At 39.8% G+C, this 24,481-nt stretch overlaps 1 protein-coding gene across 5 annotated transcripts in view; it reads left to right on the forward strand.

Annotated features, from left to right (window-relative positions):
* Positions 1-24,481, forward strand: part of IQGAP2 (IQ motif containing GTPase activating protein 2) — a 329,635-nt gene that overhangs the window by 194,446 nt on the left and 110,708 nt on the right. For 4 of the 5 annotated variants that reach the window (XR_008661060.2, XM_055299013.2, XM_055299014.2 and 1 more), the window contains exons 6-11: positions 7,894-7,961; positions 8,599-8,712; positions 9,391-9,569; positions 11,825-11,912; positions 16,407-16,570; positions 19,898-20,058. The exons of the other annotated variant lie outside the window; for it this stretch is intronic. Coding sequence is in view for 3 of the 4 variants with exons in the window: in XM_055299013.2 (XP_055154988.1) it covers positions 7,894-7,961; positions 8,599-8,712; positions 9,391-9,569; positions 11,825-11,912; positions 16,407-16,570; positions 19,898-20,058 (774 nt within the window). In the remaining variant the exon portion in view is untranslated. The remainder of the gene's footprint in view (positions 1-7,893; positions 7,962-8,598; positions 8,713-9,390; positions 9,570-11,824; positions 11,913-16,406; positions 16,571-19,897; positions 20,059-24,481) is intronic. 5 annotated transcript variants of the gene reach the window in all.

Below are 24,481 nucleotides of genomic sequence, written 5' to 3' on the forward strand. Positions count from 1 at the left end.
GAAAACCACTTTGATAGGTTATCAATAAGCGTTTGTATACAAAGGACACATTTATTTAACAAAGAATAGTAAGAACAAAGGCTAACACAAATTGAGCTTTTAACTGTGTGCCTGGCACTGCACAAAATACTGTACTGGTATAATCTCATTTTATTTTCATAACATATCTGTGCAGTGGTCACTATTATTACTCCCATTTTATTACCAAGGCAGTTGAGGCACAGAGAGGCTGCCGAAGGTCACACAGTTAGTAAAAACCAGGATGTGTGAGAACTGAACCTGTGCTATTATGAATTCAGCCAGCCAAAAAAATTGGCTTCAAAAGAAGTCAATTATTTCCCTACTTCTAAGAAAATTAAAAGAACACTGGTATCAGACTTGAACTTCAGCACAGGCCTCTCAGCTATTATATTTAACATGTTTTAAACGAAGAATCATGGAACTTGAGAACGGGAAGGGCCTTGGGAAGTTATTGTAGTCTAAGTCATTCATTTCACAGATAAGGGAACTGAAAGCTTGGGTTACGTGACTTGCTCTTAGTCACACATTGAGGTTTTACCAGTTTTGGGGCCAAGATTCAGCGCTTCTGGATTCTAGTCCTGTGGTCTTTCTGCTCTACCATGAGGCTTTGATATACAAACATTCATCCCACATGTTATGGTACAAAATGAGCTACACATAATGTGATCCAAGAAAGCTGAAATAAATTTAGCTCCTGCCTTTTAAGTTTGCATTTCATTAGTATAGTACCTTTTAGTGTATCTCTTGAAAGTAGTAGAAAAAACTAATACCACTAGTTTTATCTTGAAAGTGGTAGAAAAAACTAATACCATGTGATATTGGCAGTGATGTATGTGACTAGGATGGAAAAATTTGGTTCAGTAGATAACAACTACTACTACTACTATATACTACTTTCATGATATGCACTAAATGGTATTTTTTAAAACTTTCTTTATTGCTTCCTGGACTTTAAGTGGTATTATTTGTACAAGTAGGAGCACATGGGTCAATGAGTCAGTAGCTACCTCTGGGCAACCCCTCCGTTGCTGGCCTCACTCAGCTGCACAGGTGTGCTGTAGCTTTTGGTGTGGTAGGAGGCTTGCTGCCTCACAAAAAGTGCTCTCTTAGACATGAGAAGCAAAGGTGACATTAATTCCACGACTTCCTTTGGAATGCTCTCAGCCCTTTGTCTTGGCTGTTAGGTACCAAACAGTACATAATAAATTAGCTGTTGAAGAGCTACATGAGATTGGCATTTTTTTCTATTCAATGAGCTTTTTTGTTTTTTAGATTAAGACTTGATTTCCTATATACTTCAGGTAATAAGCAGGCTCATTTGAATTTAAATGCTTGGGAAGGAGTAGTTTGCTATTGCTGTTTCGTTTCGGCATGGGAATACTGGGTAAACACAGTTTCCTGATAAACATTTGCCCGTTTAGCACCTCCCACACAGAGATTAGGTGTAAAACGCCCACACCATGAAAAGTGATCTTTCCAAAGCTAACAGTTTAAACCTCAACATCAATGATTAAAAAAAAAAAAAAAAGTTGAAAATTGAGGCTAAACAGAAACTATACAATATATTTTTTAATTTTTTAGTAAATGAGATTTTTGATATATGCAAATGAGATCTTTACCTGATCAATATTAGCTTAAGAAAATATCAGACTTAAATTTAAAAACAAAGATTCTTCCATCTTCAGAAAGCTAACTTCTCAGCACCACCTTGTGGCAACTTTTACTTAAGCCAGGATGTTTGTTTATTCTAAGATTTATATTAATATTACATTGTACAATGGAGAAATAAAAAGTGTAATTGGAAATAGCTATCTAACTTCTTTGTCATCAAAGGGGAAAATTAACAGTTTAGTATAAACATTTTAATTCTTGTTATCATCAAACCTATATTTTGTGGTAGCCTAAGTACCTTAATTTAGGGATAGCATGGTAGAGAAAATTTTTTTTTTTTTTTTTTGAGACGGAGTCTCGCTCTGTCGCCCAGGCTGGAGTGCAGTGGCGCCATCTCGGCTCACTGCAAGCTCCGCCTCCTGGGTTCACACCATTCTCCTGCCTCAGCCTCCCGAGTAGCTGGGACTACAGGTACCTGCCACCACGCCCGGCTAATTTTTTGTATTTTTAGTAGAGACAGGGTTTCACCAGGTTAGCCAGGATGGTCTCGATCTCCTGACCTCCTGATCTGCCCGCCTCAGCCTCCCAAAGTGCTGAGATTACAGGCGTGAGCCACCGCACCTAGCCTTGTTGTGTTTTTTGAGATGGATTCTCACTCTGTCATCCAGGCTGGAGTGCAGTGGCACAATCTTGGCTCACTACAACCTCTGTCTCCCTGGTTCAAGCAATTCTCCTGCCTCAGCCTCCCTAGTAGCTGGGATTACAGACGTGTGCCACCGTGCCCAGATAATTTTTGTATTTTTAGTAGAGACAGGGTTTCACCATGTCGACCAGGCTGGTCTCCAACTCCTGACCTCAAATGATCGGCCTGCCTTGGCCTCCCAAAGTGCTGGGATTACAGACGTGAGCCACTGTGCCCAGCCGAGAAAAATATTTTTATATAGGAGCTGTTCCATAAATAGTAATTAAATGAATGAATGGATAAACAGAGCATAATGTGAAAACAGTTGCATCAAGATCATTGAGCACAGCTTTCTTATCCCCTTTCCAAAACTGACATGAAATTAACTACAGTAATAACTTTTAAAAAATACGTTTGCGATAAAAATGCCATCTACTAACCAGAAATTTGAACAACTCCTAACATGAAGTAAACAGACAGAATTCAATTGACTGAGAAACAAACTGGGAAAAGATCACAGCCCACAAAACGCTGGGGGATGCAGCAGAGGTAGGAGGTTTGCTCCAAGCAAAGGGGACAGCAAGGAAAAGAAGAGCCTCAAAGTGAGCGGTCGTCAGGCTGGGACCAGCAGAACTGTATGGCCCTTCCCTAAAGCAGCAAGTGTAGATGCTGATAACAGGATAGCATGCCAGTACCCAAGACAGCTAATGACCTCAAGAAGGGACAGAGAGTCCCCAGTCTGAGAAGGAAAGACAACTGGTTCCCTCCTGGCATCAGTTCCATTGCTCTCTACAGCTTCTTAATGCTGGCTCCTGACATGCAGATCTGCAGTGAATGACCAACAAACAGCAACTCTCAAACACCAAGATGAGTCCCAGCTCAGATGTCAGACATTTGAAGGAAACTGCCACTGAAGGAAGCATTAGATTCACCAAACAGAACCAAGACCCAAGGAACAAATGAAAATATTAAAATATGTGCAATTGATGATTCATTCAATTTTTTTTTTTTTTTTTTTTTTTTTTTTTTTTTTTTTTTGAGACAGAGTCTCGCTCTGTCGCCCGGGCTGGAGTGCAGTGGCGCAATCTCGGCTCACTGCAAGCTCCGCCTCCCGGGTTCACGCCATTCTCCTGCCTCAGCCTCCGAGTAGCTGGGACTACAGGCGCCCGCCACCGCGCCCGGCTAATTTTTTGTATTTTTTAGTAGAGGCGGGGTTTCACCGTGGTCTCGATCTCCTGACCTCGTGATCCGCCCGCCTCGGCCTCCCAAAGTGCTGGGATTACAAGCGTGAGCCACCGCGCCCGGCCTAGATGATTCATTCAATTTATGTTCAACAAATATTTATTGAGCACTTACATTTATACACGGAAGAACCAAAGATAAAACTCTAAGAAGGAAAATTTGGTATAGATAAAATCAGAAAAATAGTTAATAAAATTTATAGATATCTAAATTATTGGTGGATATAATAAAAAATGAAAGCATGAATCTAAAATTCTAAATTATCTCAGCATTCCATAGGTGGGAAAGTTAGAGGTGGAAGCATATAAGGATAATAGATACCAATTAGCTTAGGCTTTGATAGAAAAATGTAAAAGTATGTTAAAACTTCAGCAGGATATTAGTATAGGTAATATATATTAAAGATGCAGCACATTAAGTACTTGAAATAAGTATAAAATTTGTTACTTGAAGACATTTTATGGATGTCTACTTACATTTTACTGTAATATTTTCTAGATTTCACTTTTTTATAGTTTTCTTTGTAAATTAGGTATATTTTTGAATTTGTAAAAAGGAGGAAAGTGCAAATCAGGTACTATGAAAGAAACTGAAGTGATACAATTATACATTTTTGATTATTTGTTCATCTCTTCTCATTTTTTTTTTTTTTTTTTTTTGAGGTGGAGTTTCACTTTTGTTGCCCAGGCTAGAGTGCAATGGTGCAAATTCGGCTCACCGCAAACCTCCGCCTCCCGGGTTCAAGCGATTCTCCTGCCTCAGCCTCCCAAGTAGCTGGGGTTACAGGCATGTGCCACCACACCCAGCTAATTTTGTATTTTTAGTAGAGACAGGGTTTCTGCATGTTGGTCAGGCTGGTCTTGAACTCTCAACATCAGGTGATCTGCCCGCCTCGGCCTCCCAAAGTGCTGGGATTACAGTCGTGAGCCACCGCCCCCGGCTATGTATTCTCATTTCTTAAATGATGGCTTGATCTCCATTCACTCCGCCAAATTCTTTTGCAGTTTATCTTGCCTATTAAATTCTGTTTAATTTTGTCGTTCCCATTACTAGAAGGGAGCAAGTGAAGAGGTTGACATTTCATTGTTCCAAGTAATATGAGCACCCTTTTAACTGGAATTTTTTCCCCATGTAATAATGAGTTGAGAATTGGTTCATAAAATATTATGGTTTTGAAAATGTCAGCATGGTATCTTAATGATCTAGCTTTAATTAATAATGACTTGTTGGCATGAACCTTTGGTAGTAAAGTCTTCAGAGGCTGTGTAAAGTAAACAGTTTTATATCCGTGATAATGTCTAAAGACCTAGAACTTTAACTAAGGAATGTATCCTCTCTTGCTGGTTTGGGATTATGAATACATAATGGCTATTTCACTTTGAAGAGTGTTCAAAGTCTAATATAAAAGTTTTTCGTCTGTGGATAAGGTATAAATATCACATTGAAATTTAGTATTAAAACTAATGTTACACATATGGTAAAAAAAAAAAAAAAAAAAAAGTTCTTTGTCCTTTACTATGGTTTTAAAGGAAAAGCAGGAAGAAGCAAATTCTGCCCCTAAAAATTCTTTAAAATTCAAACATTCATTAATAGGCATTCCTGGAAGACATATGAATGGCTAATGCATGTATGAAAAAATATTTACCCTCCCAACCACCATAAGGAAATGCAAATTTAAATAACATCTTGTTGCTATCAGTTGCAAGTCCCTTGAAAGACTTTATTGATAATATCCTGTGGTGATAAGGGAACAAAGAAAATGGCATTCAGATGTATTCGTGGTCTAGTGGGCCATGCCCATCAGGGAGTTCTTAGGTTTAGTTAAATATTCAGATTGACCCACCTGTCATAAGCCACATCTGGCACCTGTTGCTCAGAAGAGAGGTAGCCGGGATAGCCAGCATGCTGGCAGGTGTTTGCTCTTCAGTGGGAGCCTGTGTGATGCTCCACATAGTTGTCCATACAGCCATCTGGAAGCCGCCATTCTCTTTGGTACCCCAAGATCCAACTTTGCTGCTAAGGAGTGGGTTTGAGCCTTCCTGGCTTGTAAGCCTCGTGCCCCCAGGAGCCAATATCTATACTAACAGCTGTACTGCATAGCTTCCCAGTTCTCTGCAAAGAACATACCAGTTGTAAGAGTCATTGAACCCAGGAAGGCCCAAAGATATGGTACATATTAGGTATTTATGGTTTCTTCTCTCAAGATACAATTTATCAATTGGGTTTTTTCTTAAGCAATGATGCTTATAACACAGTTGACAGTATAGTTTCCTAAGAGAACAGAGCTAGAAAGTTAACCAAAGGTCAAATTATCATATAAAAGGAAAAAGGGTGTTTTTTAACCCTTAACTCATGAAGAATAAATGAGCATAATCTCTTTTTAAGATCACATTTGGACAATATACGTTGAAAACTTTTATTGTGTGTGCACCCTTTCAAGCTGGCAATTTTGTTTTCATGGCTTTATTGTAACAAATAAGAAATATGCACAAAAATGTGTCTGTGTCTATATGTAAGTAGGTTTATTAAGCATTATTTGCCATAGTTATTAATTAATAACAGTCTAAATGCTCAGCAGTTGCTTAAGAAAATTATAGTACATTCATATTCTAGAATAATATATACATTTATAAAATAGGTATGTCCAGAAACAACTTTAAAAGAACATATATACCAAAATATTTAGTGTGTAACTGAGTGGTGATTATCTATGTAATTTTTTAAACCATAAGTCACTAATTTTTTACTTTGATCATGTATTACTTTTCTAAATAATTGCTCTTCATAAAAATTATCAGAAAATTGGCCGGGCACGATGGCTCACGCCTATAATCCCAGCACTTTGGGTGGCCGAGGTGGGTGGTCAAGAGTTCGAGACCAGCCTAGCCAACATGGTGAAACCCCGTCTCTACTAAAAAAAAAAAAAAAAACACAAAAAGTAGCCGGGCTTGGTGGCGTGCACCTGTAATCCCAGCTACTTGGGAAGCTGAGACAGGAGAATCGCTTGAACCCAGAAGGTGGATGTTGCAATGGGTTGAGATCACGCCATTGCACTCCAGCCTGGGTGACAGAGCAAGACTCTGTCTCAACCAAAAAAAAAAAAAAAAAAATCTGAAAATTATTGTCAGTTTTAATGCAAGCTACTTACATTAAATGACTGATCATTCTTTTTTTTTTGAGACAGAGTCTCGCTCTGTCTCCCAGGCTGGAGTGCAGTGGCGCCATCTCGGCTCACTGCAAGCTCCGCCTCCCAGGTTCACGCCATTCTCCTGCCTCAGCCTCTCTGAGTAGCTGGGACTACAGGTGCCCGCCACCACGCCTGGCTAATTTTTTCTATTTTTAGTAGAGACGGGTTTCACCGTGGTCTCGATCTCCTGACCTCGTGATCCACCCACCTCGGCCTCCCAAAGTGCTGGGATTACAAGCATGAGCACCGCGCCCGGCCCTGATCATACATTTTAAGAGTTTGTTTTAATACCATTAAAAAAGCTTTATCTTGAACTTTCTTAATGCATTTAATGAAATTCTATGTTCTATAAACTATGGAGCTCCATCTCACATCAACATCTGAAGTGATAATTTTGAAGTATTTCAAGCCATAAAAATCATTCAGTTCACTTTCTCATATATACCATTATGTGAAACTATGACTCAGTGATAAAAGTGGGGAAAACACATATATTTTTTTATAGAATTTAGATGCCAGCTCTCAAGTTCTTTTCTCAGGTTATGGGTAGGTTAATGGATGCCATCATTACTACCTTATGGATTTGTTTTTAAATACATCCAATTTATTCTCCATCTTCCACTTGGGTAATATACACACATCATAGTTTAACATTACCTCACCCACTGATAGTCTTGCCACTCTATTTATTGGTTTAGAAAATGTAAAACAAATATTTCCTCAAGGGGTATGTGGTACTTGGAGGAATATTAAAAAGCAAAATATAATTCATGCTGTACCTTCAATAAAATAAGAATTATGTGAGGAATATTCAAAGAAATGTTTATTGCATTTGTTACCTGCTGTTTTGTATTAGCTGTATTTCTTGTTCTCCATACAAATGGATGATGCAGAGTTAGCTGGCTCTGTAGAAGTGCCGTAGAAGTGGATTACAGTAGAAGACCAGTCTTTGGGACACAGATTGGAATTCTGATCCTGGCCTCACCAAGGACTCTGTTACCCAGAGACTCAGTTTCCTCACTTACAAAACGAATAGACTAGATATCTCTTAGGTCTTTTCAACTGAAAAAACTATTAAGAATTATGTAATTTATAACATTAAGACTTATGATGATAAAATTTCTGATAATTTTGTGTTTTTTTCCCTCAGTTTATATCTGTTCAAACTAGGAATAGCACCCCAGATCCAGGATTTGTTGGGCAAAGTAGACTTCACAGGTACTACTCTTTATCTTTGTAATTTTTTACAATCTAGTTATAAAAAGTACCAATACCTGGCCGGGCGTGGTGGCTCATGCCTGTAATCCCAGCACTTTCAGAGACCGAGGCGGGCAGATCACAAGGTCAGGAGATCGAGACCATCCTGACACAGTGAAACCCCGTCTCTACTAAAAAATACAAAAAATTAGCCAGGCGAGGTGGGGGGCTCCTGTAGTTCCAGCTACTTGGGAGGCTGAGGCAGGAGAATGGCATGAACCCGGGAGGCGGAGCTTGCAGTGAGCTAAGATCGTGCCACTGCACTCCAGCTTGGATGACAGAGCGAGACTCTGCCTAAAAAAAAAAAAAAAAAAAAAGTACCAATACCTTTTTCCCGATTTTGATATTATTGATTTCCCTTATTCTTGTATATTGATGAGAAGAGAAAACAGACCTATCTTGTTTGTTCTTGACTGAGTTCTCCTTCCCCATGTTTGTGAAATGAGAAACTTGGGCTGGGTTCTTCCTAAGGCTCTTGTTTACAAACAACCCCGCTTCCTAATGAAGACGTTTCTTGATATGATTGTACTCATTCCTGCATCCATCTCTGTCTGTAACTTTCTCTGATAATGATTATTATTATTTTGTTCTTTGTTAGAGGAGGAAATCAGTAATATGAGAAAAGAACTTGAGAAATATGGAATACAGATGCCATCTTTCAGCAAAATAGGTGGTATTCTGGCCAATGAACTGTCCGTGGATGAAGCTGCATGTAAGTCCATTTAAAATCCACACTTGCCATTGACGTGAGACTTACCTGTACTTTACCTATGGATTTTGATTACTCGAGATAGAATATTTAGAAGATACTTTCAGCACCCTAAAAGTTTTTATTATTTGTTTTATAGATGATTAATTTGAGGATGTCAGAATATAACCAAGTAATTGATTTCGGTCTTTAGACTTCTACTTGTACAACATGAATTGAGGTTCTAGAAATACCTTCATTGTCCATAGTTCTCTACTTTCTGTGTCTGTAGATTTTAGTGGTAGAGTTCATTGTTACAGGTCTTTTAGTATTGCAAGCTAATTGCAAGTATCTCTTGGAACCAACATGTTACTTTAAAATTACCCATGTTGCCCTGACCAGAGGGCAAGGATTGATTTACCGTCTAACTCCTGTGGTTGACTTAGTGCTTGGTTCATTTTAGCCATTCAGTGACGTATTAATGAGTCAGAATTACTTAACAGATGCTGAGATCAGGACCAAAGACAGCCATGTGGAGAGGTTGTCAGATGCTCCATAATATGTCTCAGTTCTCTTTTTGACATATTTACTGGAAGCCAAGAAAGAAATTAAAACTGCTTGAGTTTACACAGGGTCAGTGCAACTGTCCATGTTGTCTTTTGCTGATAAAAACCTTTTTCTCTCTCTCTCTTTACTTTTTAGTACATGCTGCAGTTATAGCCATTAATGAAGCAGTTGAAAAAGGAATAGCAGAGCAAACTGTTGTAACACTAAGAAACCCAAATGCAGTTTTAACTTTAGTGGATGACAACCTTGCACCAGAATATCAGAAAGAACTCTGGGATGCCAAAAAGAAAAAAGAGGAAAATGCAAGACTGAAGGTACTTAGATTCTGAGTAATAAAAACAGTAATGAATGTGCTTATGAGTTACTAGTTTGAAAAGCCTTAATGTTAAAAGCAATACTTTTAAATCAATTGGCTATGTTCTCTATAGCCATAGACAATTGATTTGAATGAAATGTAGCATACAAGAGGACTATACATTAGGTAAGGCAATTAGATTATATCTCTATATAAGGCATAAAAAGGAATTTTATAGGCCAGGCATGGTGGCTCATGCCTATAATCCCAGCACTTTGGGAGGCCGCAGCAGGAGGGTCCTTTGAGTCCAGGAGTTCAAGACAAGCCTGGGCACCATAGTGAGACCCTGTCTCTAAGAAAATAAAAATAAAAATAAAAAATTAGCCAGGCTTGGTGGTGCAAGCCTGTAGTCCCAACTACTCGGGAGGCTGAGGTGGGAGAATCACTTGAGCCTGGGAGGTGGAGGCTGCAGTGAGCTATGACCCTGCCACTGCACTCCAGCCTGGGCAACAGAGTGAGACCCTCTCTCAATTTTTAAAAAGGGAATTTTGTGATGAATGTTATATATTGAAAGAATTAAAAGTCATGTTGCAAAGTTACTAATGTCCCCAGGAAGTGTAGAAGTAGCAACTCATGATCATCCCTTGTTAGACATCATCAACAGACCTTACGGTAGCTAAGTTACTTTTACATTTGGTAGTAGAGGTTAATAATTCAGTGTGTGGAAGTTCAGAGAGGATGTTTTTGAATCTGCGGTCTTCATATTTTCCCAATAGTCAATCCTTTATATTTGAGGATGTTCCTCCTGTATAAGACAGCCTGCTCCTAATCCTAACTCCATTTGTAACCACCTTTCTGTCTAGTCCATTATTGAAAAATTTCTCTACACTGAGAGCTTCTACTTCCTCACCAGCTAGTCTCTCATTAAGATCTTGCCATGTCAGTTTCAGCTCCATGACTAAAAGTAACCACTTTAGGTTTTGGCGTTTTCTCTACTGGTGGCTTCCACCAGCATCTGGCAGGGTTGGCCTCCTACCTTGAGATTCTCTGCTCCACTAGCTTATGTGCGTCCTTGCTGCCACAGTTCTCCTCTGTGCCTCTTTCTCCTCTTCCTTCTCCCTCTCAGTATGGGGATTCTTCAAGGTCTGACATTGAATCCCTTCTCTGTTCTTCCTCCATTGAGCTCATCCACTTGTTGAAGAAATCAGCCATCAGCTTTATGCCAGCTCGTCCCAAATTGGCCTCTCTCCTCCTCCTCCAGATAACTTCATCTGTGTCCCTCTGGCTTTGAACCCCATTATATCAGAAGAGCTCCCCTTGCTGACTTCCCTGGCTCAGAATGATGGCCAGCTTTGTCTCAGAAGTCTTTTTATGCCCCTGTGTCCCATCCATTGCTAGATTCTGCTGCCTACTCTTGTTGGAGTTGAATCTGTCGCCAACCTTCTAGTCTCACCAGTCTTGCCTCAGTCCTGCCCCTTCTGACCTCATCGCATGACTCTTGTATCAAGCACCTTCCTTGTGGGTCTCTCTGCCTCCTGTTACTCTCCAAGCCAATCCCTCTTAGAGCTAGAGGTTACAAAATTGATCTTTAACTACAAATCTGGTGTTAACCCACGAGAAACATCCCCCGATTCTCTATTACCTACTGAATTAAACACCAAATCTTAGCTTAGCCTTCAGCTGACCCCCTCATCTTTTTGGCTCACCATGGACACACACTCCAAGCTGTAGCCTAATGTGCTAAGCTTCCCATCTGTGTAACCAAATCCTGCTGTCTGTTTCCTATTCTTGACATTATTCTGTTGCTCGAAGCCCTCGTTGATTATGATGTCTTAGAAAAATTTTCTTCCCAACTAAGTATGAATACTTTCTAAAAAAATGCTTATAGTACTTCTCTTAAAGAACCTATTCTCTTCTTCTAGGTATATTTATTATTTGTGTTCTTGATTTTATTAGATTAAATCAAATGAAATTGGTGCTATTCAACTGTTTTTGATCTACAAAAATGGCAATACCAAGTGGTCCAAACTAATGTTTTCCACATTTGAAAATTAGCCCTTTTCAAAGAGTCACCGGGTCTGTCATTCATCTTTGTAGTCTTTGCCAGCATTCTCCCCTAGTCCCCTGCACAGAGCAGGCACTCCACAAATGCTTGCAATGAATTAAAATAATTAGGGAATGGTTTTTGTCACTCTTCACATTTTTCCATTTGAGTTTCAAGTTTTGGAAATATTTTATTTAACCTCAGAAATCAGTGAAGACTTTGTTTTGCAGAATAGCTGTATTTCAGAAGAAGAAAGAGATGCTTATGAAGAACTGCTGACGCAAGCAGAAATCCAAGGCAATATTAATAAAGTCAACAGTAAGTAATGGATCGTATGAAGGAAATTGATATTTCCATAAGATACAGACTTTCCTTGCCAGAATCCCAACACAACTCTCAATTTGTATACTTGGAAAACTGCCTTATACAATGAAAAATCTACTCAGTGTCAATGTTGCTCTTAATTACGGTGCAGCATTTGGCAGTTTCCCACTGGGCTTTTTTTGGTGATCTCAGTCCACACAAAGTATCCTGAAGCTAGTTTGATTCTACCTTCCTGTTTCATTATATTCCACATTTTAAATCTGTCACTTTTGGGTCTAATACTGAAGGTCATTTAGTAAAAGATTATAACTTACAGATTGTAGTTGCTTGCCCCTGATTATGCAATGATATTCTATTGGAATTGTAAAAGGTACTATTGACATCACTGCTCTCTGTGACTTCCCAGCCATTAGTCTGTAGTTTGTAAGATTTTTCTTATACTTGTGTAACTTTGGTGCCAGTGAATGGGACTATGGGCAGGTCAGATGAAATCTCATGATGGCAGCTTTGAGTCCCACACCCCTGAGCCTCTGTGGAGTCAAGCAGATGAGTTCCTCTTAGTACCTGGCTCAGGTGTGTGATTGTAAAGAACAGCAGACTCAGGTAATTAAAATAAGCATACGCAGGTTGAGATACATCAATTTTTTTTATTAGTCTTTTCTCCCCTCTGGCAAAACCTATTTTTACTTGAGCATCAGAAGAGTCAGTAAGAAATGTCATTTGATGTTTATTTTTCCCTGGTCAATCTAAATAATCCATATATACCCAAAAAACTAATACATGAAAGGCCATTTAGCCTGCTTAATAAAGCATGTGAACTCCCTGCCAAATTAAAATTTGGAGTATCCACTAATTACAACAGTCCTAAACCTTGCCTTCCTTTTAACATCCTGGTTGAGTTTTGAATATTCTTTTTTGCTTGTAACTCTTGCAAAGAAGTGTACACCCACGGTGTTACTAAGAAGTCTGCTCCTAAATCGCTGGAGATAAATATCCTAAGGGGCTCAAATAGTAATTAAGGAAAGCCCCAGAGGGTTAAAGTGAATGTCTAGGAGTTAACAACTGAATGTGTTTGAGAATATGCCTCACATACACACAACTGGGCTGAAAACTCTCAATTGCCTTTTTTTTTTTTTTAAGGTAACACCTTAACATTTTAGGATGCATGTGCCTGTTCTTTTATTCTTGTGAAATCTTGAACATGTTACTGATGATATATGAAGTACAATTTAAAGTTTGTCTTTTTGCTCTATGTGAAAGCTGAGAATTTCATGATGCTTGACAGAAATGAATTACAGGAGGAAATTACTGTTGCCAGTGAGACATCTGAGGTCCATAAGCCTAGAGAGGAAATGGCTCCATAGCCTTTAACCATCCTTTATTTTTGAAATATTTATAACCATGAAAACAGTTTTCTTTTTCATGTTAAATAAAATGCTTTATATAAATGTTTTAGTTCTTTACTCAGTGCCATAATTTCCTGACCACAAATTTAATGCCAAATTGGCTATACTTTTTTTTTCCATTTTTAAGTAAAAGGCATTGGATGTTTTGCACTAATGGTAAAACCGGCTGAAAATATGAAGGCAAGGTTTGATGGCTTTAAATGTGTAGAACATGATTGTTCTGAAGTCTTTTTATCTCTCCCCATCTTAAAATTTATAGTCCAGTAGAACTGAAAGTAACCTTAGGAAAAAAACCCTCATTTTGATGACATGACAATGAGACAATTGTACACTTTAAAATATGTAAGAATTAGCTGGGTGCAGTGGCTCACGCCTGTAATCCCAGCACTTTGGGAGGCTGAAATGGTGGATCACGAGATCAAGCGTTCAAGACCACCCTGGCTAACATAGTGAAACCCCGTCTCTACTAAAAATACAAAAAATTAGCCAGGCGTGGTCGTGGGCACCTGTAATCCCAGCTACTTGGGAGGCTAAGACAGGAGAGAATCGCTTGAATGTGGGAGGCGGAGGATTCAGTGAGCTGAGATCGCACCACTACACTCCAGCCCGAACGATAGTGCGAGACTCCATCTCAAAAAAACTTAAAAAAAAAAAAAGTAAGAATCATTATTTTGACAAGCTTTTCCCCAACCATGTAGGTAATTGTATTAAAATGTTAAGGCATCCGCATTCATAGCAACCATAGTAATAGCATCAGTGACAATGTTGGTGGTAATGTCAACAGATCTGTTGTCAGAGGCCTCAGCTTTGTTCACATTATAACCATTTACCTTTCAGGTTCAGCAAATGCATTCCATTCATTGCATGATATTTTCTGTTAAGATCAGAGCTGGACATTTTGCATTTCTTTGCTTTTTTTTTTTTTTTTTTGGACTGGGTCTTGTTCTATTGCCCAGTCTGGTGTTGAACTCTTGGGCTCAAGTGATCCTCCTACCTCAGCCTCCCAAAATGCTAGGATTACAGACAAAAGCTACCATGCCCTGCCTGGACATTTTGTCAAATGCAGAGTGTAAAAGAGTGGTTGATCTTACCTTATTTTTTAGAAGAAATTGTTTATTTAATAGTGTTTTTCAGGCTGGATGCAGTGGCTCATGCCTGTAATCCAGCATTTTGGGAGGTTGAGGTGGGAGGATGACTTCAGGCCAAGAGTTCAAGACCAGCCTGGGCAACAAAGAGAGACTCAGTCTTTACAAAAAAAAAATTTAAAAATGAGCTGGGCATGTTGGCACACAACTGTAGCCCCAGATACTCTAGAGGCTGAGGTCAGAGGATCTCCTGAGCCCAAGAGGTCGAGACTGCAGTAAGCCAAGATTGCACCACTGCACTCCAGCCTTGGCAACAGAGCAAGACTGTCTCAAAAAAAGAGAGAGAGAGAGAGAGAGAAACAGTGTTTTAAAGACATGATTTTCTGATGTTTGAAATTCAGCTGTACAAACCCATATAATAAATTTATCAAAGCTAAAGCAAGATCCTACCTAGAGTAATCTGAGATACAGCTGAAAGGCCTTGGATTAACTTTAGCAGAACAGCAAATACCACAAACGACCACTAGCCTTCCTTTCTGAAATGTTTTGGTTTGTCACATTAATTTTAAAGATAGAAATGCTAAGGTTCTCAGGGTCCTTTAGGTTAAGTGTGAGTTTTCTGGGGGATAACTTGAAGGATTCCATTAATCATAAGTATTTCCTGTTATTGAATTATATCTCTTAGTTAAAATATTGAAGGAAGATCCTCGTGAATGTATTTAGAGAAGATAAATTGTCATCTTGTCAAAAAGGGTTAGAAGAATCTTAGCTGCAGTCTACTTACGAATTAGGCAGTCAGGCTAACCCTTGAAAGGCTCTATAAATTTATGGGTATGTGTTACTTCTGCTACCCAGATGACTTCTCTATAAGGCAAAACTCTGCAATCTCTGTCTGATTTGCTCTTTCCTGGTGGCAGAGTTCATCATTCATTCTCCCATTTACTCAGCAATTTCATTTTTGTTCTCCGAAAACTATGCTGAATCTACTGTTCCAAGCATCTCAGTTTGGTCACCAAAATTCAGGTCTTTATAATCTGCACCTTACAACTGATTGAGAGATCACAGAGTGTATTAGTTCATTCTCACACTGCTATAAAGAACTGCTTGAGACTGGGTAATTTATGAAGAAAAGAGGCTTAATTGACTCACAGTTCTGCATGTCTAGGGGAGGCCTCAGGAAACTAACAATCATGGCAGAAGGCGATGAGGAAGCCAGGCACATCTTCACATGCCCAAAGCAGGAGGAAGAGAGAGAAGGGGGAAGTGCTACACACTTAACCATATCTCGTGAGAACTCACTATCATCCAGGGGGAAATCCGCCCCCATGTTACAATCATCTTCCACCAGATCCCTCCTCCAACATTGGGGATTATAATTCAACATAAGATTTGGGTGGGGACACAGAGCCAAACCATATCACAGAGTTTATGGTTGTCTCAGATGTTGCAGCAATGTGTCCGAGTGCTTGCTGTAGGCTTACCGCAGTGCTTATGTGTTAGGAAGATACAGCAGTAGGGCAAGTCTTGCCTCTGGTCTTCTTGTCGCTTGAAGTCTCCTTGGGGATGCAGTACTAATGCACAAGGAGCACACGGAACATGCCTGCTGGAACTACATGGCCTAGCTTTAAATAACTATGGTGTTCACATGATGAGAAATCCTTAAGGACTGGAGCAATCTGAAGGCTTCAGGGGAAGAAGTGAGACCAGAGCTGGTCCTATAAGGAAGGATTTTGGAAGGAAGTCATGCTGCTCAGGACTGATCTCATACCCTAAGCTCCATCAATGCTAAGGTTCTTGTAGGCACTAACTCCAAGTATTGGATTAGTTTCAATTACTGAGATAACATTTTCAAAGCCTTACCTATCCTCTGCCTGCAGCTTTTCAGAGTTCATGAAAAGTAACTGCTTAGGTTCAAATCCTTGGGAAGAAGGTCTGGTTGGGTGAGACCGCAGTGGAAAGAGCAACCATTCTGACAAAACATGAACCCCCACCCTCAGGGCAGGCTGCAGTGGACCATATCAATGCTGTCATTCCGGAAGGTGACCCCGAGAATACGCTGCTTGCACTGAAGAAACCAGAGGCCCAGCTGCCTGCTGTTTATCCCTTTGCTGCTGCCATGTATCAGAATGAACTTTTCAACCTCCAGAAACAGAACGCCATGGTAAGTCAGAGGAGACCCCAGCTGTGGGGATGGTAACCCTGTGTACCATGGTGCACTAGGGAAGCCTAGTTAGGATAGGGGCATAGGGATCTGGGGATCTCTAATTTGTACCAGTCCTGGTCTCACTGGCCCACCTGTACCAATTCCATGGCCTTCTTCCTTGTTAATTCTTGCTTTTAGTCTACATAAAGAATCTAAGAACATAGTTAGGAGATTCCGGCAGTGGTCTGTACATATACATGTGAAAATAGGTTGTTCTTATTCTCTGTGTGATATTTGAAGAACCTTGGATAATTTTTAGCTATACCGATGCGGTATTTTTTTTTACAATATATAATGTTTTTTGTGTAGAAAATAAGCTCAATCTGCAATTTTAGAAACTGCAAATAAGACCATTAGCACCATGGCTTTGATTTTTGGAAATTTGTGCTCCTTAATATGACAACAGCGTTCAACAATAATTTCATACAAGGTTACAGTAATTAAGAACATGTTTACTAACACTCTTGTAAACCAAACAATGAAACAAAATGAAAACTACTGAAAGCAGAACCAAGAATTCAGCATATGACAAGGCTCGTATTTCAAGACGGTGAGGAAACAACTATTTAATAAATGATATCCTTGCAAGTGTTTAAGCTTTGTTAAGAAAACATTAACTCACTACACATATATCAAAATAAATTTTCAACATAAAATATTAAATATAAAAAATAATTTTTAAAAGTAAAGTTCTAAGGAAAAACATAGGACAGTCATTGGATCTTTAAAGTCACAATCAGCTCTTATCCACACACAATAAAGAGAGGCCAAAAACATGAGCAGGCAATTCATAAAACAAGAAATATACAAATGACAAAAAAAAAGTTTAAACTCAATCAGAAGTAAAAAATATATAAATTAAAACACAGTACACTTATGATTTAAAATTAGATTGGTAGAGATTAGAAAGATTTAACCCAGCATAGGGATAGATATGGGGCACAAACATCTCCTACACAGCCACTGGGCGTATGAATTATACAGCTTTTCTGCAGGGTGGTCTTAGTAATACAGATCAAAAGCCCATGATGCTGACAGTTATGTTCTAGAAAATAAGCCTGAAGGATATGAACCAAATAGCTTTGGCCACAGAGATGTTTCACAGCATTGTTCAGAATACTGAAAACCAGGAAACAAATGACTGTTAATTAATAGCAGATTGCCTGTAAATTAATAACATTTATGGTGCTTGTACATGCGAGAAATATGTGCAACCAGTAAAAATGATAATGTAAAGAATAATGACTGGAAAAGATATCCATACTAAGTGGGAAAAATGAGATTAAGATATGTAGCATTATCTTGTTTTTTGCAATAAGAAAATGAAGTCAGTTATAAAGACAAAACCTCTGCAAATGTATGTATGAATTTAAAATACATAAAAAGATATACACAAAAGAGCTTGGGTGGCAGCATTTGTTTTCTTATTCTTGCTTATTAAGACTTCTGTATTGGCCGAATGTGGTAGCTCCTGTCTGTAGTCTCAGCACTTTGGGAGACTGAGACAGGAGGATCACTTGAGGCCAGGAATTCAAGACCAACCTGGGCAACATAGGCCTCATCTTTACAAAAATAATAATAATAATTAAAAAGACTCCCTATGTTTCCTAAATAGAAATATAGTATTTGTAATAAAAGAAAAATAGCTTATTTTCTTAATTTCACTTAGGTTCTGTCATTAATATTTTCTTCCACTTCTCTGGCTCTGAAGCTCAAGGCTACTTATGCTTGAGGACACTCATTCATCCTCAACTGGCCGTAGTTAACCTGTGGCTGTCCAGCCCCATTTCTTCTTCCTCTCTGCTTATCCTGTTTGCTGTATACCAATTTAGGTATCCACGGACAGGTCACTGAAAGAGACAGAGGAAGTGAATTATAAACAATTCCATTCTGCCCTTATAATTTGATACCTTATATGTTAAACTTGTATTTAATGTAAGATATTTAAATAAAATTTACTTACATGCTCTCTATGGTAACCCCTTCTTCCCATTTGCTTTGAAAGATTAAACTATCCCTTTTTATTCTGAAATCAGTTTGCTGCAAGACTTCTGTGGAGATCCAGAAAGATGTAATAATGCATTTTAAGATGAACGTTACGTTATATATTAAATACCCATAATACCCTAAATGTAAAATATGTATCAGCTTTTCCTTAGCAATTCTTTTTCATGCTCCTCCTCCTTATGTCCCTTCAATATGATGAAAAAAATATTCCTTTTGAAGTTGGGCCAATATAATATAAAATGGTTAAATGGAAGAAGATATTAAAGGGGAATCTAAGATGTATTTTTTTGGATAAGCTAAATCCAGATTTTAAATCATATAAACCTGGAGATCTGGCCAGGTGCGGTGGTTCACGCCTGTAATCCCAGCACTTTGGGAGGCTGAAGCAGGCAGATCACCTGAGGCCAGGAGTTCGAGACCAGCCTGGCCAACATGTCAAAACCTTGTCTCTATTAAAAATACAAAAAATTAGCTGGGCATGGTGGTGGGCGCCTGTAATCCCAGCTACTTGGGAGGCTGAGGCAGGAGAATCGCTTGAACCTGGGAGGCAGAGGCTGCAGTGAGCCTAGATCATGCCATTGCACCCCAGCCTGGGCAACAAGAGCCAAACTCCATCTCAAATAATAATAATAATAATAATAATAATAATAAAGCAAACCAAACCAAACAAAAAAACCTGGAGAGCTTTACTTGCTTTACCAAAAGATCACCTCATATTTCTTCAAATACCTTGACCTGGTAATATATTTTAAAATTTCCATGAAAATGTCACTTTAACTTTTTTCGAATTAAATCAATAGTCTTGGTTTGAAGACCTTATTTTGTGCTTCAGATTATAACTTTTCGGTGAAATTCTCCCAACCTTCCCTTAACCCTTAATTCAAACTAGAAATCGTTAGCTGTGCTAAAATCTTACCTGGCACTCTCAGTCAGTGACGATGTTATCTAGTCCTTGGCTTAATTATATGGCTGGACTGAGCCTTTCAGCAGCCAGTATAGCTAGGAGTAGGGATCAGCAATGGGAATGCAGACATTTGTGGAATCATAACTTTTCATTGTAATCAACCCAGTCCCAAAAAATGATCATCTAAGGAAAGCCCAGGAGCCATATACCTGTTCTTAAAGCCAGTGGAAAGCAGGTGGCCATGACTCCTCTTTCTGCTGAGCTATCAAGTTCTTTGACTTTTCATTGTTTGCTGAAATGTGCATTGTAAACCTCCATCATGCACATGAGGTGTGTTGTGTGGGGAGCTTATGTTGCCATATGTTTTCCAATAGAATTACTTGGCCCACGAGGAGCTTTTGATTGCGGTGGAAATGTTGTCTGCTGTTGCTTTACTAAACCAGGCCTTGGAAAGCAACGATCTTGTGTCTGCGCAGAATCAACTCAGAAGCCCCACAATAGGCTTAAACAATCTGGACAAGGCATATGTGGAACGGTAAGGAACGTTTTCCAAACCTTTCAGTGCAGAAATGCATGTTTGGCAGATCTTACAAGTGAGGAATTTGCCTGTTGGTGGAGAAATCCATATACCATGCTCATGTTTCTTGAAAACTAGTCTAAGAGTCCTTCTAATTAGTATCCTTGTTTACAGTATTCCTTCTGGGGAACAAAAAGAATCAGAAAGTGATCATCCTGTGGCAATTAATAAATGACTTTGTCATTGGCAAAGATTATTTGATAGGCTGAAAAGGAACTATTGGAAACATACCTTTCCTTGGGCGTCTTTTGGAAACCGCAGAATGTAGAAGAGTTGGAAGCAACTTTAGTAATCATCCAGTCCAGTTCTTTTATGTCACTGATGCAGAAACAGAATCTGGGTTATGGACCTAAAATTGGGCAGTTGGGCCCCAAACTCCACTCTTCTGATTATTAAGCCAAAGAAATCCTGAGACCACAGTGGGTCATGGCAGTGGGTAACAACATCCATTTATCTTTCATTTCATGTTTCTGAAGTGTGCTACCAGATAGTACAACTGTGATAGCATTATTATAAAACACTATAGCGGATCTAGAGAGAAAATCGAATGGCCAGAACTGGGAGCCAGAAGAGAGAGTCGCTAAGATAAAAGCCCCAGTTAAAATGAGTGAATCTTGGATTCTTGTAACCACCAGGGGGAGATGTCTGCACAGATCTTGACAAAAGCTCTTTTCAGCTACTGATTTTGGAATGGCTCTAATAGGCAGGTTGGCTAATTCTCTTGGGTCATGTACAGTTGTAAAGGAAAAACCAGAGATTTCTTAGGTTAAACAAATGGTATTTGACCACTTGTCTATGTAGTGAATGGCCAAAAAGTAATGGAAGGATGGTGGGTTTTCCTTGTTTTTAGTCTTTTTGGAGAAACTAATTCTCTTGTTCTACTTAAATTTGGCCATGTGGTTCATATGACTCCTTAGAGTGTGTTTCCAAGATAATTTATATCTACTTCCACTGTTTCTTTTAGTTGTTAATGGCACCATTCTCTCCTGTAAACTTAGAAACCTGAAGCTCAATTTGAGTTTCCCTCTGCCCTCAGCTGGGCACCCTTGTGCTCTAAAGAGCCTGCTGTCAGTAGCCAGTCTATGTGCCTTATACCTCTGCAAGATGTTTCCATTTCCCTGCAACCACCCTCATTTAGACTTCTCACTTTTGCTTCTGTGGTAACCCCTAAATTGGTCGTCCTACTTCTTTTCTCTCCCCATTCATTAATCATTCCTACCTAACCAGGCTTTGCCATACTTTCTTAGTGCTAGAGTAGAAGACAGAGCTGGTCAATCCCTTATGAAGCTTACAGGCTAATGGAGCATCTTGGTGAGATAACTGTCAAGACTATTCCACGTATTTAGCATCCCTGGCAACTGTCCTCCACATGACAGTAGCCCCCGACTCACCCATTCTGATTATCAAAAATGCCTGCTTCCTCATTTACAAATACCCTTAAAGAAGTGGTCCCATTCTATTTGAAAACCATATTTATACCTGTAGTTTCCATCTGGGACCTACAGATGGAGCCTCACAGTTCGAGTGTTCTGTGTGAAGAACTTTTAAAATGTGTTTTGATTTTTTTTTTTTAATTTAAATACATTCTGGATCTGGAAGACCCAGTACTGACATGGGATTTACGGGCCCACTTGGGTTCTTGTATTGACACTTTTATTGGCCCCAAATGATCTTATACAGCCTTGGCATTTTACTTCCAAAGTCAGCATCTTAACTTGGGATCTTGGAAGCCCAGTTTTGCAGATTATCAAGTTTGAGAAACACGGCTCTGTCCAGGGCCTCTCCCCATAGAGTGCGGGTTCTTCATAGCACAAGTGTGCTGTGCATGGCCACCTTGACAAATTCATGCAAAGTCTCTCCCTATTCACCATGGCTTCTACTCTTGGAGCTGTGTTTGCCCAGAGAGATTCTTTTGTCTAATTCTCACAAACGTATTGTATGGGTTAACATTAGCCTTGGGCATACACTGTTCCCAGATTAACTGTTCTAAAATGTAGCCCTGTTCATGATTCTGTTTGATTGTTCCTTGTTCTCATCTGAATTAAGAACAAACTTCTCATTCTAAGCATGTTGCTCTGACCTTACCTCCAGTACCATCCCTACTCGTATTTTGCACTTTAGCCAAGTCCAAGTGTACTTTCTGGTCTCTGTGTTCCTATGCATGGTCCTCTCACCATCAGGAACTTGGTGCCTTTACCCAGCTCAGCTAAACACAGTATTGGAGCTTCTGAGCCCTGCCTACCACACATTATGTTCCGTGAGGTATATCCGTGCTTCTCCCCACCCCAGCATCTGATGTTATCTCTCCTAGGAGGTAGCATGATGTGGTTAAAGGAGCATATGCCTTGGAACCAAAAATATCTGAGTTTGACCCTCCCTAACTAAGCCTTTTTCCTTCATCTATAAAGCACAAAAACAAAAGAAACAAAAGCCCCACTCTGCATTTGCAGAACTGTTTTGAGGATTCAGTGTTTGGTTCAGTGTCTGTCCCAGGGAGGGTGCTCCACCAATAAGGGTTTCCTTCCACTTCTTGCTTTGAACCCTGTTATATCTACTCTTGTGGACTCTCTACTTTAACGGCCCTTCCTGTGCTCTGCTTTTATACCTTTTTGGAATTTTTGTCGTCTTACCCACTAGTCTGAAAGCATAAAGGCTGCACCTTTTTCCTCCTAATATTCCTGTAGTGCCTGCCACGTTTTACATGTAGTAAGTGTTCACAAACATCTGCTGAACTAAATTGGATTACTGATCTTCTCAGAGCTTCCCAGGTCTCTTAGATGTAGGGTCCAGCCCCACAGGGTCAGTGGGTCTCTCCCTGTGTGCGGTGACGAGAGAGTGTAGAAATAAAGACACAAGACAAAGAGGTAAAAGAAAAGGCAGCTGGGCCTGGGGGACCACTACCACCAATGCGCGGAGACCGGTAGTGGCCCCGAATGTCTGGCTTCGCTGTTATTTATTGTATACAAAGCAAAAGGGGCAGGGTAAAGAGTGTGAGTCTTCTCCAATGATAGGTAGGGTCACGTGGGTCACGTGTCCACTGGACAGGGGGCCCTTCCCTGCCTGGCATCCGAGGCAGAGAGAGAGAGAAGACAAAGAGAAAGACGGCTTACGCCATTATTTCTACATATCAGAGACTTTTAGTACTTTCACTAATTTACTACTACTGTCTAGAAAGCAGAGCCAGGTGTACAGGATGGAACATGAAGGTGGACTAAGAGCGTGACCACTGAAGCACAGCATCACAGGGAGACGGTTAGGCTTCCGGATAACTGCGGGAAAGCCTGACTGGTGTCAGGCCCTCCACAAGAGGTGGAGGAGCAGAGTCTTCTCTAAACTCCCCTGGGGAAAGGGTGACTCCCTTTCCCGGTCTGCTAAGTAGCGGGTGTTGTTCCTTGACACCTTTTGCTACCACTAGACCATGGTCCGCCTGGCAACGGGCATCTTCCCAGATGCTGGCGTCACCGCTAGACCAAGGAGCCCTCTGGTGGCCCTGTCCAGGCATAACGGAAGGCTCACACTCCTGTCTTCTGGTCACACCTCACTATGTCCCCTCAGCTCCTATCTCTGTATGGCCTGGTTTTTCTTAGGTTATGATTATAGAGCAGGGATTATTATAATATTGGGATAAAGAGTAATTACTACCAACTAATGATTAATGATATTCATATATAATCATATCTAAGATCTATATCTGGTATGACTATTCTTGTTTTATATTTTATTATACTGGAACAGCTTGTGTCCTCAGTCTCTTGCCTCGGCGCCTGGGTGGCTTGCCGCCCACACTTAGATTAGTAGACTCCTTACTAGTCTGTCCATAGATGAGGTGAAGAGAACTGAGAGCAGTGAGAGGAAAGGACATTGATCTGTTTGGGTAAACTACGGAATATTTGCCAAAGTTGGTCACTTCAGTACTGGAGAGAAATACTCAATTGGAAAAGGCTGTGGAGCTCTCGTGTGTTACTTTTTTTTTTTTAATTTTTTTTATTATTATACTTTAAGTTCGGGGATACATGTGCAGAACATGCAGGTTTGTTACATAGGTATACACGTGCCATGGTGGTTTGCTGCACCCATCAACCCACCATCTACATTAGGTATTTCTCCTAATGCTATCCCTCCCTGAATTCCCCACCCCCTGACATGCCTCAGTGTATGTTGTTCTCCTCCCTGTGACCACATGTTCTCATTGTTCAGTCCTACTTATGAGTGAGAACATGCGTTGTTGGTTTCTGTTCCTGTTAGTTTGCTGAGAATGATGGTTTCCAGCTTCATCCATGTCCCTGCAAAGGACATGAACTCATCCTTTTTTGTGGCTGCATAGTATTCCATGGTGTATATGTGCCACATTTTCTTTATGCAGTCTATCATTGATGGACAT

This window comes from Symphalangus syndactylus, chromosome 11, assembly GCF_028878055.3.
Source record: "Symphalangus syndactylus isolate Jambi chromosome 11, NHGRI_mSymSyn1-v2.1_pri, whole genome shotgun sequence".
NCBI classification, from domain to species: Eukaryota; Metazoa; Chordata; class Mammalia; order Primates; family Hylobatidae; genus Symphalangus; species Symphalangus syndactylus.